Source organism: Balaenoptera physalus (genome assembly GCF_965194825.1).
Source record: "Balaenoptera physalus genome assembly, chromosome: 13".
Classification (NCBI taxonomy): domain Eukaryota; kingdom Metazoa; phylum Chordata; class Mammalia; order Artiodactyla; family Balaenopteridae; genus Balaenoptera; species Balaenoptera physalus.
The window spans coordinates 61,004,658-61,019,329 of record NC_138892.1 but is presented as its reverse complement, the minus strand read 5'-3'; the positions used below and the strand labels follow the sequence as shown (position 1 = coordinate 61,019,329).

Sequence of the window (14,672 nt, the reverse complement as noted above, 5' to 3'; positions counted from 1 at the left end):
TAACCTCAAGTGTGGTCTGAGGGTCACACCATGGATGACAAACTCCCAGCACTTGGGAAATTCTGAGGATCTAGAGGCTCCCTCCCAAGAACCAAGAATGGAGGCCACTCAAATTACTTATTATGCAATGGGGGGGGACACATATTAAAAATCTTACTAATTTTGAGGGCTTCCCTGGTGGCGCAGTGGTTGAGAATCTGCCTGCCAATGCAGGGGACACGGGTTCGAGCCCTGGTCTGGGGAGATCCCACATGCCGTGGAGCAACTAGGCCCGTGAGCCACAGCTACTGAGCCTGCGCGTCTGGAGCCTGTGCTCCGCAACAAGAGAGGCCTCGATAGTGAGAGGCCTGCGCACCGCGATGAAGAGTGGCCCCCGCTCGCCGCAACTAGAGAAAAGCCCTCGCACAGCAACGAAGACCCAACACAGCCATAAATAAATTTAAAAAAAAAAAAATCTTATTAATTTTGAGAGCTGGAGATGACCTGTCCTAGAAGCTAGAGTTCAACCATGTGTTCCTTATTAAGCTGGTCTCTGCCCCCAACTGAATTCACTTTCCCAGCCCTCACTAAAGGGGCAGCCATTCAGCAGACGTAAGAAATGAGTCAGCTGGAGATACCAGGCTCCCATCCACCCATCACAGTGCCCCAAGTAGCAGACAAACCACTGGACAGGCCCCTAACAGAGACCCTGCAGCTTTGGTAAGGCAATTAGAGACTGTTCATACCACCGCCAGCTACCCAAGAGAACCCTTTGCAAACAGGAAGAGGTAAGAGGTGGGAAAATATAAACTACCACCTTCTACCCCTGACCTGCAGGAGGGAAAAAGAGCCAACACAAAAGGGTTTAGGAGCTTTTAATGCTTAGACGGAAAAATCACAGGCTGGGTTTGTCATAAAGTCATTAGTCCATCTCTGGTGGGGCAAGAATCTGCCCGTCACTCAGGCTACAGGTGGAGGCCCAGACCCCTACCCCCACCCGGGTCTTTGGGTCAGAGGGGCTTCCTGTGCAGTGCAGTGCAGTGCAGTGCCTCCCCAACCTGGCGGCAAGAAAGCTAGAAAAGGTGTAATGAGCACCCACGTGCCAGGCACCACGCAAGGCACTTTTAAGGGCTATCTCAGCTAATCCCCACACCAGCCCCACGAGGCAGGGACCCCATCTTATCGATGAGGATCCTGAGGCTTGGAGAGGTCAAGCAACTTGTCCGAAGTCATAAAGTTCACAAGTCTCAAAGCTGGGAGATGGAAATCCAGGTCTTCTGGCCGTTCCCACGCTGCCACACCGAATTGTCTCTCTCTGACGCAGCCTGTCTCCCGTCAGAAGTTCACTCTCAGCAGCCATGACCCACGCTTTGTCCTGGTCCCTGTGAGGCAAGGGGTGAGCTGAAGGAAGCCGTTCTAGGACGACGGGTGGGGATCCTGGCAGGATCTTTTCTCTACAACAGCAAATGTGACCTCGGAAGTCACTGTTCAGGTCACTCTCCGCCAAAGAGAGGCTCCAGGGAAAGACTGAGGTAGAGCAGTTTGCAGGTGCTGGCTCTCTGTGGAGCTGGGTACCACAGACCAAAGAAGCAATGCTCAAAGGAAGGTGAGCTGGGCAGGAATCGGGAGGGCAAGCAGGAGTAGTGTCCAAACTGCCGCGGCAGATCCCAGCAACCAGGGAGCCGAGGGGGACCTTGTCGCTCCAGTCCAGGAGGCGCGTGGCCATCTGCTTGCCCCGAAGGACCCAGGGGACCTTGAACACGTCCTATGCCGGCCACAGGGGCGCTCACTTCGTTAACAGCGGCAGCAGCCCCAGCTCGTTCAGTCTCTCCTTGGCCACCACCTCCCAGCCCTTGTTGGCCTGCGGGTTGCGAGGGGAGGGGTGCAGGAGCCCCTCCACCTGGACCTCGGGCATCAGGCCGGCCAGAGCTCGCCGCGCCCGCTGCTCGGCCAGGCGGCCCACGCCCACCACCAGCCGCACCCCCAGCAGCTGCACCTGCCGGCACAGGGCCGCGTCACAGACCCCAAGGAGCTGCTCTCGCTGCTTGGCCGGCAGCTCGGCGGGGGTGAGGTTGCGTCCGCTGGGAGCCAGGAGAAGCAGAGGACACAGGTTGTGGACGAAACAGTGACGGAAGAAGACCTCGGGCTGTCCACAGAGGTTCCGGAAAAAGCCCCAGAACCGGGCACCACTCACCTCGGACTGAGGGCACTCCAGTCCCAGCACTGGTCGCTTGGGGTGCTCTTGGGGAGGGGTCTGCACAGGCCCCCCAATGCCCAACCAGTCCCGGACTACACTCACTTCCCCAAAGGGCACCTGTGGGGAAGGAGAGACACACCAGGGCTTCAGACTGGAGACCTGACGCCTGGGCTCTGAACCAACCAGCCCCTCTCCACCCTCCAAGAGGATCTAGCTGCGCCCCACTCACCCCCCACTCCAACCACCTTCACCCAAGGGCCTGGGACAAGGATTCCTGGCCCTTGGTTTGAGCCTGTCCCTCTTTCTCCAATTGTTCATGTGGCTTGCGGTCCAGGAGGAGCTATTTGTTTGCCTCTACTCCACGAGCCTTTGGGACCAGGTACAGGAAGCGCATGGGGGATATGTGGTCCCACACAGGGCGTGACGGGTGGCAGGGGGGACAGACAGATGGCCCGAGACAGAAAGGCGGCCAGAGCTAGAGGAGGCACAAGGACAGGGCTGACCACTGCTCTCTGGGTGCCCTCTCAGCCCCAAGCCTCAAGCTGTCGTTTCCATCGATCATCATGGATCACCTTTCAGTCCCCAGTTGGGATCAATAAAAGCGATTGAGCCTCCTGCCCTGAAGCCTCTTCCCCTCCCCCACCCGCCGAGCACCGCACTGAGGGGCAGTCACTCATCTGCAGGTCCGAAAGGGAAGTACGCAGGCTCTGGAGTCTGCTCTGTTCCGAAGCTCTCCTCAAGCTAAGAAGCAGAACCCGGGTTGCCGGAAAGTCCTGCATCTCTGCCCTACCCACCCCGGTCAACCAGTCTCCCCACGGACCCCATAAGTCCTGCTCCCTCTCCTGACCCCAAGCACGCTCTAGGGAGAGGGGATATCCGGCAGGGTAAGGAAAGGACGGGGCTGGCGGAAGGAAGGGCTCTCAGAGGCAATTAGTGGACAGCTCACAGGGGAAATGGAACTACCATTAATGTGCTTGGTTAACTAGGGGCAGCGAGGCCGGGAGAGTGTCTGAGACCAGACGAGCCAGTGTATGGCGGGGGGTGGGGGGCCCACACACGTCCACAGCCGTGCACAGGCTCCCCACAGCACGCGCAGCCAAGCATCCACCCTGAAGCCTCCCCCTCCACCCAACAGGAGAAGCCGACCTCTTTACCCCAGTCTGGGCCATGCCAAAGGGTCCTGGGTTCATGCCCAAGAAGAGCACTTGCTTGGGCCCCTGGCAGTAGCGGGTCACGTAGCTGCGATGCGGCTCCCACGCATACTCCACCGGATTGTAGATGATGCCCACAGGCTCAGAAAACTGCAGCTGCTTCAGCTCAGCGTTAAGCCGGAGCTCCTCCTCCAAGAAGCCCTCGGCCGAGCTTCGAGGGGAGGGCTGGGGCTCCACCAGGGCAGCCCCCTCATGGAGGGGCCCCGGCAGGAAAGCCTGGGGCACAGCCATGCCACTGTTACCTGGAAAAGAGATGGACGGAGGCCCCAACAGCCCCAGTCATAGCGTGGGAGGGATCCAGGCTGGCCAGGGCCCCTACTACCACTTCCTGGGCTCAGAAGAGACTGTCAGTCACCCCCAACGTCCAGGCAAGCCCTCACTCATCTCAGCTCCTGGTAATGAAGGGCCCTTCCTCTCCTGGATTCAAGCATCCTCCCTCTTCATATATTACCTGGTGAGCATAACCTATAACCACCAATCATCCCCTACTCCAAACTTCCTTTCCATCAGGCACAGGTTTTGAGTCACTAGTTCCTAGGCCATGCCTAGGTTTTCAATAAATATTTACATGGCAAACTTTCAGCACCTAAAACAAGCCCAGCCAGGAGAGGCTGTGTCCTGGAAACCAGTGTGCTGAAGGATGGGATGCAGGTGCACAGCCACAGCCCAGAGACTAATTACAGAGCTGATTACAACAGCTTCCAGGTGGTGAGCAACTGCTCTGTACCAGGTACCCCTCACTGCTGTGCACAACCACCCCACGAGGTGGGTATTACTGTTCCCAGGTTACAGGTGAGAGAACTGAGGCTTAGCAAGATCAAGCAACTTGCCCAGGGCCACACACTTAGCAAATAATGAAGCTGGGATTTGAACCCAAACCATCTGACTCAAGGCTGTGCGCATCTTGCCTTAGACAGTTCGGCCACCCTGCTAATCCTACAACCCCCCAACCCCAGCCCAGCTTCTTGCCCACGTTCAAGAATCCTCAGTGGTGAGTGAGACGATTACCAGACTCACGCTAGACTCCTACAAGCTACGTAACCATGGCCAGAGCCTCAGGTCTCCTCCCCCAAATACTAAGAAAAACAATATCCACTTAAAAATATTGATATAAGAAATGGAATGAGATATTGTGTGTAAAGTGTGGCCCGGGGGAGGTAGAAGGGGAAGGGAAGAGGATGAGAAAGAGGGAGGGGGGGAAGGAGGAAGAGGGAGCAGCCCAGCGAGCTCTGTAACCCACAGAGGCCATTCCTTCCAATCTTCCTTCTAATCACTCCCGTGCAAACCCAGTGGTCCACCCTGACCTTTCCATTCACACTTTCAAAACGCCCTTCCTACCTCAACTCCCAAAACCTTGCACATGCTATTTCTACAAACCCAATTTTTCACAGACCCCTTGAGTGAAGCAGGACTGTGAGTCCCCTAGCCCTCCACACATCCAAATCATACCTCCCCTTCCAGATGCAGCTCGAACTGTCCCTTTGGTAAAGCCGTCCCTCTTCGGGACGCTGCAGCACTTGCTGTACCTTCCCAGCCTCGCCCAACCCAAGTAGGGCTGGCGTGAGGCCTGGGAATCTGTATTTTAAACAGGCTTCCTCAAGTGATGCTGATTGTTGGTGACGGCTGAGAACCACTGCACGTCACCATGGTTAGTTGCTTCTTCATGAATTCACGCCTGGCCTCCCGGACTAGACTTGAGGCAGATCAGAGAGGAGACCCTGTTTAATTTTCCTCCATAGCTCCAAGGTCCTAGATTTTATTAGGCAGTCAACAAACACCTGCTCAGCTGTATCCATACCATCTTTTTTCAATCCTGTTTACAACTACCTTCTGGGAGTTCCCTGGTGGCCTAGTGGTTAGGATTCCAGGCTTTCATTGCCATGGACCAGGTTCAATCCCTGACTGGGGAACTGAGATCCTGCAAGCTGTGCAACACGGCCAAAATAAATTTAAAAAATAAATAAAACTACCTTCTACCAAGGAGCCTTTCCTGATGGACTCCTCTCCACTTCTACATCCTGAATTCACTCAAGGCTCAGCTGCCTGCTTTGCCCTCTGCTTGCTTCTGAGGGCTTGCCAGGCTCTGGCATGTTTCCATCACATCTGGGCCTCCCACAGGGCAGGGACCATGGTTCTTCTCCCTCTCAACCCCTTGCCCAGGTGAAGAGTAACCTCTTCCCCCAGATGGGACCTCAAGGTTGACACAACAGCTTGATCCATCAACCTGTTCTCTGACCCTAGCCTAGGGAAAGTGGGAGAGAGAGAGAGAAAAAAAAATCTTAAATCAACTATAGCCCAATATAAAATAAAAATTAAAAAAAAAAAATCAGGGCCAAACTTAGGAAATCCTTCCCTAGACTTGATCTCAGAAGTCTTTAACTGATCTGTCTGGGTGGCTACCCACGGCCAATTGAACTCAAACAAAAGCTGAGAAGGGAGCTGCGGAGAACTCAATTGTCTCAGGGGCCCTTGCTTTGCCATCTCCCCACACAGTGCCAACATTAGTAGATTGGCTGCTCTAAGCCTGGGATCTCTCTCAGGCCTTAAGTTGAGCCTACCTTTGATCTTTAGGGACCCATGCTGAAGACAGCAAGGCTGGGGTACACAAAAGAGTGACAAGGTCTTATTTTCAGTGTTCCAGAATTTCAAAGCCTGACCGGATGGCAAGAGCTGCAGGCTATGTGTCAACTGACTCAAATTCTAGTCCTGGTTTTATCTCTAAGGTTCTCTTTAAGTCATTTAACTCTCTTCTCTATGAAATAAAAATCACAAATTCCATCCAACCTACCACCAGCTGTTAACTCATTTATACTTTTCAATATTTATGAGTCTCTTACATGGTAAGCACTGTGGTAGTCTGCTAGTGGGGAAGAAGTCCAAAATGAATAAAATGTAAGCCAGGCTCATAAATGACTGTGACAAGACAGATAAACAATTGTTATACACTGTGATACACTGTGATTCCAGTTTTAATGTCCTGAACAAAACACCATGAAAGCCCAAAGGAAAAACTTGGATGTCCTATCTGAAGTCACCCAGGGCCAGAGACTTCAGAAAGGCAGATACTTTCTAAATGACAGTGTCATATTACATTAAGTATGAAGGAAATGGAGGGTGACCCACCTATAAGTCTGGCCACCCAGGCTCTCTGACACTAAATCCAGCAAGTGCAGAAGGAATCCAAGACACTATCCACTCCCCTGTCCCTTGGGGGCACTCCAGGAATCCACAGGGACAATCAGCAAATCCTTAAACCAATAATGATAACAATAATAATAATGGAGCATGGACACAGAAACAACATTTCATCTCTCCTCCTAGTTCCGAGGGGGCTGACGGCTAAGCTCCACAAGAAATCTCGACCTCCGCCCGCGGGCTCCGCCCGACGGGAAAGCCTCGTCTCCGCAGGCCCCCCGGGCGGCTCCATGGGCTCGGCTCTCCCTGCGCCGGGCGAGCCCCTGACGGAGCGAGGGGCCCCGAAACACAGACATCCCGACTCCCCGCCTGCCACCCACGGGGAGCCCGGGGAGCTCCCAGCCCGCCCCCAGAGCCCCAAGTTCCCAGACTCCCACTCCCTCACCTGGTCCGGCGCCCCATCCGGTTTCCGGTTCCTTTCCCCCGCCCCTGGGCGCGGAGGGCTGTGGGAGTTGTAGTCTACTTTGTTTAGGGAAGGAGATTGGCGTAGCTGAGGCCACTTCCGCCGGAAATACTCAAATTCCCGGAAGGTGTGCTAAATTAGCCCTAAGTGACGCTGGGGATTGTAGTTTATTCTTTACAGCGGGGCTAAATCCTGAAGACTTGAGAAGTGAGAAGCCAAGCTCTGTAAGGATCTTGGAGATCCTGGATTCTAGCCGTAAAGGGCATCACCTTTCCAAAAGTTCATCCACAACACTTTTCCCAAAGGGATTGTCAATCAAGGAGCTTCAACTATCTGCAATCTCTTAACTCACCTGAGTATTAACAATGGCTACAGACCATTTCTAGCCCTCCTTCTGCCCCAGGTATGAGACCTCTCCTTTGCAGCTCTCCAAGGACTGTATATAGAACATCCACGGAGGCACTTCTGGCATCTCTAACAACTCCTTAGTAATGACTTTGAGACTCTTGCATCCCCCATTACTGTCCAAGCCCCTGTCTCCATGGCTTTACCATTTCAGTTCTCTCCCGACTCTGCTCTGCTGTCTACCCAGCTCTATGACTTCCCATCCTTCCCAATCCTCCCCCTCGAATACTCTGTCCAGCACACCTTCCTAGACCAATTTCATGGCCTCATCTAACAGTTCATTCCCTCCCACCTCCCCAACCCAATACTAATATCCAAAGCTGTCCCACTCCTAGCTTTGTTCTTGTCCCGTCTCTGGATCTGTTTCTGTGTCTTGACTATAATATTTTCATTAGACTGTAAACACCATAAGTCCTGTTATCTTGTAGATTCCTCTCATCCCCCTGCCCTGAATACTCCAGCACAGCCATGACTGAGACCAGGGAAAAGCAGTCTCCCTGCAGGTGGAGACCAGTGAATCCCAGAACAGGACGAGGTGAGAGAACAAGGATGCTACCCCCTTCCCTAGCCTCCCCTGCTCTCCTACCAGCAGACAAAAACTTAAAGGATGGAGGAGGAGCTTCAGGAAACTGTGAGCAGTGACCCTCTGAACCACAGGTGAGAAACCACCCCTACCCTTGCAAGACTTTGGAAACTGAATTAATCATCCACCTCAACAAATTCCATTATTTCCTGAGCTTTCATTTGTGCCAGATTCTCTCCCTCTCTGTGTCTTTGACTCTCTCTGCCTATGTAAATGTATCTCTATCCCTAGTCTCTTGTATAGCTGTGTATCTGTGTGTCTCTCTCTCCCTCTGTGTACATCTACCTCCCTATCTCTGCTTTTTTCTCTGGAATGAGTGAAATAAGAATATCCTGGGGACTTCCCTGGTGGTGCAGTGGTTAAGAATCTGCCTGCCAATGCAAGGGAGACAGGTTCGATCCCTGGTCCGGGAAGATCCCACATGCCGCGGAGCAGCCAAGCCCATGCGCCACAACTACTGGAGCCTGCGCTCTAGAGCTCACACGCCACAACTACTGAGCCCGTGTGCTGCAACTACTGAAGCCCGTGCACCTAGAGCCTGTGCTCTGCAGCAAGAGAAGCCACCGCAATGAGAAGCCTGCGCACCGCAACGAAGAGTAGCCCCCGCTCGCTCGCCGCAACTAGAGGAAGCCCGTGCGCAGCCATGAAGACCCAACGCAGAAAAAAAAAAAAAGAATATCCTGAACTTCTAGACAGGTCCCTGCTCAGGCTCGTCTATCTCCATAGATCTATGCATTTGTGTGTTTCTAAACAAAAATTAGGAGGGAAGGGGAACCACACCGGTGGTGTTATCTCATTGCTTAGGAATTCTAGGAGGGAATTCCCTGGTAGTCCACTGGTTAGGACTCGGGGCTTTCACTGCTGTGGTCCCAGGTTCAATCCCTGGTCAGGAAACTAAGATCTCTCAAGCTGCATGGTGCAGCCAAAAAAAAAAAAAATTTCTAGGAACCTCACCAACCCTTTGACAACCCTCCTGCCACCCCATCCTTGGCCCCTTGCTGCCAAGCACTACCAGGTTATCATCATGGCAGCCCCTCCACACTCCAAGTCTGTTTACAGGACAGTAATGAGTGAAGTGAGTGACAGGCAAGCAGAGATCCCCAGGACCCCCACCCCCAATTTCAACTTCCTGGAAGTGTTGGATAACTGTTTCTGTCCCTGTAAGCCCACTCACCCCTGGGAACCCAGAGGTAGGGAGTCCAACATGGGAGAAACTGAATCTTGGGCAACCCCCAGTGAGTGCCTGTAGCTGATCCCACAGTGGCCTGGGGGCCTTCTCTGTCTCTAGTCCGTGCTACTCCTCCCCACTGGTGAGTCCCTCTCAGGGAAGATGGAGGTGAGGAGCTCTCCCGAAGTGGAGGTTATTAGAAAGAGATCCATACGCTTTCAAGAGATGGAGCCTGAGAGATGAAACTTTGGCTGCGGTGGAGCCTCCCTGCCTTGTCCATGTCTTAGTGTCCTAGCCCTCTGGGAAGTCTCCAGGGGGCTGGCTGACTGGGATTTACAGATAAAGCTTGTGGGGAAGCAGCAGAAGCAGACCCAGGCTGTGGCCTGGACAGAGCCTAGAGAGTTGGGTCACTCCCTAGGGGCCAGCCAGGCCTGGGGCAGCGCCCTCAGCTGCCCACCAGCCTGCTTCTGGGGCTGGAGCCAGGCGGGAAGGGGTTAACCTGCTGGCTGTTTTCCTTTGGTTTCCTTGGGCTGCCTGGGCTGTATTGGGCCACGAGCGCCATCTATCGGCCTCTGGAAGTCCTAGCTCAGACTCCCAGATCACTTGGGCTTCTAGGCTGATCTTTCAGCCCTTCCCCTGCCTCCAGGCTCCTAGGGGAGGGAAGGGGAGCTGTCTAGCACAGGGCTCCAGTGCAGAAAATAGATACGGGGATTGGAGAAGGTGAGGCCCATGTTTCTCCCTCCCCAAGTAACAGGTATCACCCTGTTGGCTCCTGCCACCTGCATCCTTGGGAACCCCGAAGGGCTTCAGGTGTTTGTCAGTGTAGCCGTGTCCCTCTACCCCACTACAGTGGGCGCTGTCTCACTTGTCCTCTCTCAGTCAGCCCAATAAACATTCAAATAGCATTGGAGAGGAGAGGCGATGTAGCAGAGGCCTTTAGAGTGTGATCTCTGGACTCTGACCGCCTGCATTTGAATCCCAGCTCTGCCATTTACTAGTGACCTGAGGCAAGTTATTTAACTTCTCTGTGCCTCAGTTAACTCAACTGTAAAATGGGATTGTAATCCAAGTCTTCTTTTGTGATAATTAAGTGACTTAATTGCGTAAGGTGCTTAGTACAGTGGGTAGCACAGGATTGGTGCTCCATAAAGGTTGTGTTGCTGTTATGGCCATGTGCCAGGGTCTCAGGCAGATGCTAGTCTGAGGACCCCAGATCCAGGCCATAGAGCCACATCAGACACACAAGCATGAGGACAAGTCTGGGCAACTCGTCCCTGGAGATTTCCACAAAAACAGTGACCCATATGAGCTAGGTTTGGGGGCTGGAAGCTCAGGATTGCGAGGAAAGTGGTTTCAGGTCTCCAAGATCAGCAGGAGATGGGATGAGGGGAAGCTGTAGGAGGAAGGGCATTAAGGAAGAGGCATTAACAAGCCCTTAAAAGGACGTTGAATTAGGGAAGTGGCGAGGAGTCCCTGATGCACGCGGCAAGCAAGAACCACTGCGTCCCAAAGACATGTCCTCCTTGGTAAAGGCTCAGAAGTCTCAGGATTTCATCAGGCTCCCCACGCCTCCAAAGATACATCATATCACAGCCGCAGCCCAGAGCTCCGTGGGGACTTAACCCTCGATGTCTCTCCCCCAGGCTGGTGGGGAGGGGATTCATAAATGGAGAAAGCTATCTGCAGGTCCTGCAGGTCCCGCTCCCACCTCCTTCCTATACCTGGAGAACCAGGGGAGGTAGGCTGTGAATTCATCCATTTGTGGGGTTTTTTTGTTTTTTTTTAATTAATTTATTTATTTATCTATTTTTGGCTGCATTGGGTCTTCGTTACTGCGTGCAGGCTTTTCTCTAGTTGTGGCGAGCGGGGGCTACTCTTTGTTGCGGTGCGCAGGCTTCCCACTGCGGTGGCTTCTCTTGTTGTGGAGCACGGGCTCTAGGCGTGCGGGCTTCAGTAGTTGCGGCTCGCAGGCTCTAGAGTGCAGGCTCAGTAGTTGTGGCGCACGGGCTTAGTTGCTCCGCAGCATGTGGGATCTTCCCAGACCAGGGCTCGAACCCGTGACCCCTGCATTGGCAGGCGGATTCTCAACCACTGCGCCACCAGGGAAGCCCCTTTCCATTTATTTCTTAACAGGTTCAGGCATCTCACTGTCTCTGTCTTCTGTATCTCTGCCTTCATCTACCTTACCGGGAAATGGGTATGTAGGATTCTTCTCCAAGGGGCGAGAGTGAGGTGCAGAATGACGCCCTCTCAGTTAAGGCAGAAATGCAGAGCCAGAGGGGCCCCTGTCCCAGCCTTACCACCCCACTGCCCCCTCCTCAGCCCAGAGGCAGCACAGACCAGCTTTATGGATTGGTGGCCTTTACTTAGCTGGAGGCAGGCGACAGCTTCCAAAGTCTCTCCAACTCTGGTGTTCTCCCTCTCCTGGGGCCTGGACGCCTGGGTCCCCAGGAGAGGAGCAGGGACTGGCTGGAGGGGTGATTTGCATCGCTTACTTGGGAAGCAATTATCGGAGGAGCTGTCAGCTCAGCGCAGCGCTCTCCTCGCTAATCGGATTTCACCAGAGCCTGGGGCTTGGGGGGGCTGAGTAATTTGGCTTGATGCAGTGGTGGGAGATGTCGGGGCCAGGAGGCCGGACAATCTGTCTGAGTGGTGTTAGAGTTGTCCAGAGCAATTATCCTGAAGGGACCACACAGATATCAGACAGACAGACAGCCAAGTGGACTCGTCTGATCGCTAGGTCCTGCAGCAGGAGGATTAAAGTTACACTTCGGGCAGAGTGGGAGGTGCATCTCCCACAGATTGAGCCAAATTAAGCAACTGAGAAGTCAAGATGAGTCTGGAAGAGGGTCCCAGTAGCCAAGTGGGAAGAGGACCCAAGAACCCCAGCTTCCAGCCTACCAACCACCCAGGCCCTCCCCTTCCCTGCCCTGCTCTGCCAGCAAACCAGCCACAGAGCAGGGACCTGACCAAGGCTGAGTCTTCCCAGCCCAGCTCCTCCCCCTACAGTGTTTCCAGACCACACTTTCCCTGCCCCTGCCTCTGGCTCTGTCACTTGTCTCCTCTGGTCCCTGCAGCCTTCTACCTGCCCCCTCCTTCCCACCCACACTGCCACACTCCATCTCTCCCCACGTTTTGCAATGGACTGCTGACCCCTCTCCCTGCCTCTGTCCTCCATCCCATACCTTTCAGAGTAGTGATGAGAATGATTACAAGAACCAGCCTGTACTGAGGGCTCCTTCTAGATGAGACAGCACCCTAAGAACTTTATGTGGATTCTCCCATCTAATCCTCACACTAACACCGTGAGGGACATGCTCTCATATCTGCACGTACTGATGAGGACGCTGCCGCTGACCCAACTTCCTAAAGGAGGGACCTCACCTGAGCTTGGCGTCCCAAGCTACCAGGGCAGCCCTGGCATGTGGTTCATGTACAATAAATCTCTATTTACTGAATTCATGACTGAATGAATGCTTTACCCTCTCCTCTACTTCCGGCTGACCTCCAGCCGGGTAACATCCACATCCCGGGCGTGGCCTCCCAGCTGTCTTGTGTCCTGATCCCCCCTTTCCCTCACCATCACAGCTTAACCTCCCTCACACCTCTCCACACATTCTGTGCTCCCACACGTCAGAGAGCTTGACTCCCTCATCCTCTTCTGCCTTTGTGCCATGGCCCATCTTGCCCCCCTCACCTGGAACATTCTTCCCTCCCCATCTCTGTCACTGAATACATTCTACCCACTCCCCAAGGCTCACATCAAATGCCACCTCCCCCTGCAAGCATTCCCTGATCCTCCCTTTGCTTGTACCTCCCTGGTGACCCTTGTCACCAACTGTTCAGTTTCACTTATTGCTAAAATGCTTATGAACCTTGTTAGACTGTATATTTTGAGAGATCAACCCTTAGTCTTCTCCTGAGCACGGGCCCACTGCCTTGTACCTACTAAGTACTCAATAAATACCTGCTGAAAAGATGAATATCTGTTCTCTATTTTTATCTCATTCAGAGATGCTCTTATGGTGGGTTGAAAGCATCACTAAACTTTCAAGGAATCTCGGAGTTGAGGGTCTGGCACTTACCAGCAGTGTGACCTTAGGAAGTTCATCACCTCTCTGAACCTTGGGCCGGCCATTTCGTTCTTCACCTAGAAGAGGGGATGACAGTGCTTTACCTCGCAGGACATGTGAGGCGTCCTGATCTTATCCGCGTATCTGTCTCTGAGCTGTGGGGATCTGTCTCTTTCCATCTTTCTGCCTCACTGCTGAGCCTCTGCCTCTCAGACTCCCATCAATTCAGGTGCATAGCCCAGAAGTCCTACCACTCAGCTCCTTCACTGTCACTCAGGCGTGTCAATTTTCCTGATGCTACCACTCCCAACGGGGAGAGGGGGTGGTCTCGCCCTTTCCCAGGGAGCCCAGAGGGACCAGCCTCACCTTGGCTCCCTCTCCCGCTTAGCAAGTGAGACCTTGTGTTCTCCCTCTGAAAATATTAATAATAAAGAAACAAGGCACTGACATGGACCTGGATGCAAATTGGCCCCAATTCTCAGTCCAAGGAAGAGAATGCCTGAGCTATGGACTCAGAGAAATCCTGTGCTCATTTGCATGTCATTTGCATTGTATTTACATGTGATCAATTTCATGTTCAAATGTGCAATCCTCCCTCCCCAGTTTCCCCCCACCAGGGTCCCCTCAGCCGCTGCCCGCATCATTCCCCCCAGCCCCTGGCCCTGTTCCCCTGGCCCCTACCACAACCCTCTCCATCCTTTTCCTCCTTCCTACCAGGGTCCCCGGCTCCCCCACCTTTACCCTCAAGGACCCACTTGCCCAACACCCAAGATAGATTCCTAGGGTCTCATCCCTCAGTTCAGGAGGGGCATCCCTGCCTGTCCCCTCCCGCCCTGAGCCGGGCGGGCACAGCAGACAGCAAGCGCGCCTCTCAGCAAATCCCAGCCCCATTCAGCCTCGTGATTAATGGTGCTGCCCTCCCCATGAACCTGCCTTTAATACTGAGGAAGTTATGAAACCGCTATACATCAGCAGCTCCGGCCCCGCTGCCCCCGCCCGCCTCCTCCTCTCCTCCACACCCCACCCTCCAGCTCCCTCTTCAAAATCTCATTTGGGCTCCTGCTGCCTGGGCCCACCCCTCCTCCGGCCTTTGCTGGGAGGAGGGGGTGTCTGCCCCTGCCGCCATCCTGGTGAGGACCCACATCTCATTTTCCCTTCCTCTGTCCCCCCTGCTCCGCCCTCTCTCCCTCCCCGTCCCCCACCCCCCCACCCCATGGCTGCATCTCCGGACCCATTTAGAATTGCTGACATTTTATCTGCATTACATACATCACTCCATCCCCAGCAGCCATCTCTCATGGATTGTCGAGGGGGGGGAGGGCGGGGTGGTCCTGAGCTTGGGAAGATGGTGGGGAAACAGGGTAGAGGTGGGGAGATAGATAGATAAATAGCACTTCCTCTACGCCACTTTCCCCTCGGGCCCTCTCCCCCGGCCACCTGGGAAGTTGCGCAGGTGGG

The 14,672-nt window shown here is 54.0% G+C and overlaps 1 protein-coding gene across 7 annotated transcripts; it reads right to left on the bottom strand.

The window, feature by feature from the left end:
* Nucleotides 1-837: 837 nt before the first annotated feature.
* On the bottom strand, nt 838-7,073 carry SMUG1 (single-strand-selective monofunctional uracil-DNA glycosylase 1). 7 transcript variants are annotated; one of them, XM_082419975.1, is made up of 5 exons: nt 6,968-7,023; nt 5,358-5,629; nt 4,837-5,080; nt 3,331-3,629; nt 838-2,293 (listed from the first exon to the last, which is right to left on the bottom strand). In XM_082419975.1, the coding sequence occupies exons 4-5, from the start codon at nt 3,616-3,618 to the stop codon at nt 1,766-1,768; spliced, it is 816 nt and encodes a 271-aa protein (XP_082276101.1). In that variant the 5' UTR covers nt 3,619-3,629; nt 4,837-5,080; nt 5,358-5,629; nt 6,968-7,023; the 3' UTR covers nt 838-1,765. The 7 variants fall into 7 exon arrangements, with proteins under 7 accessions (XP_082276101.1, XP_082276102.1, XP_082276097.1 ...); XM_082419976.1 differs by lacking the exon at nt 6,968-7,023 and adding an exon at nt 6,225-6,300; XM_082419971.1 differs by lacking the exons at nt 4,837-5,080; nt 5,358-5,629; nt 6,968-7,023 and adding exons at nt 6,225-6,300; nt 6,511-6,961.
* Nucleotides 7,074-14,672: the final 7,599 nt, after the last annotated feature.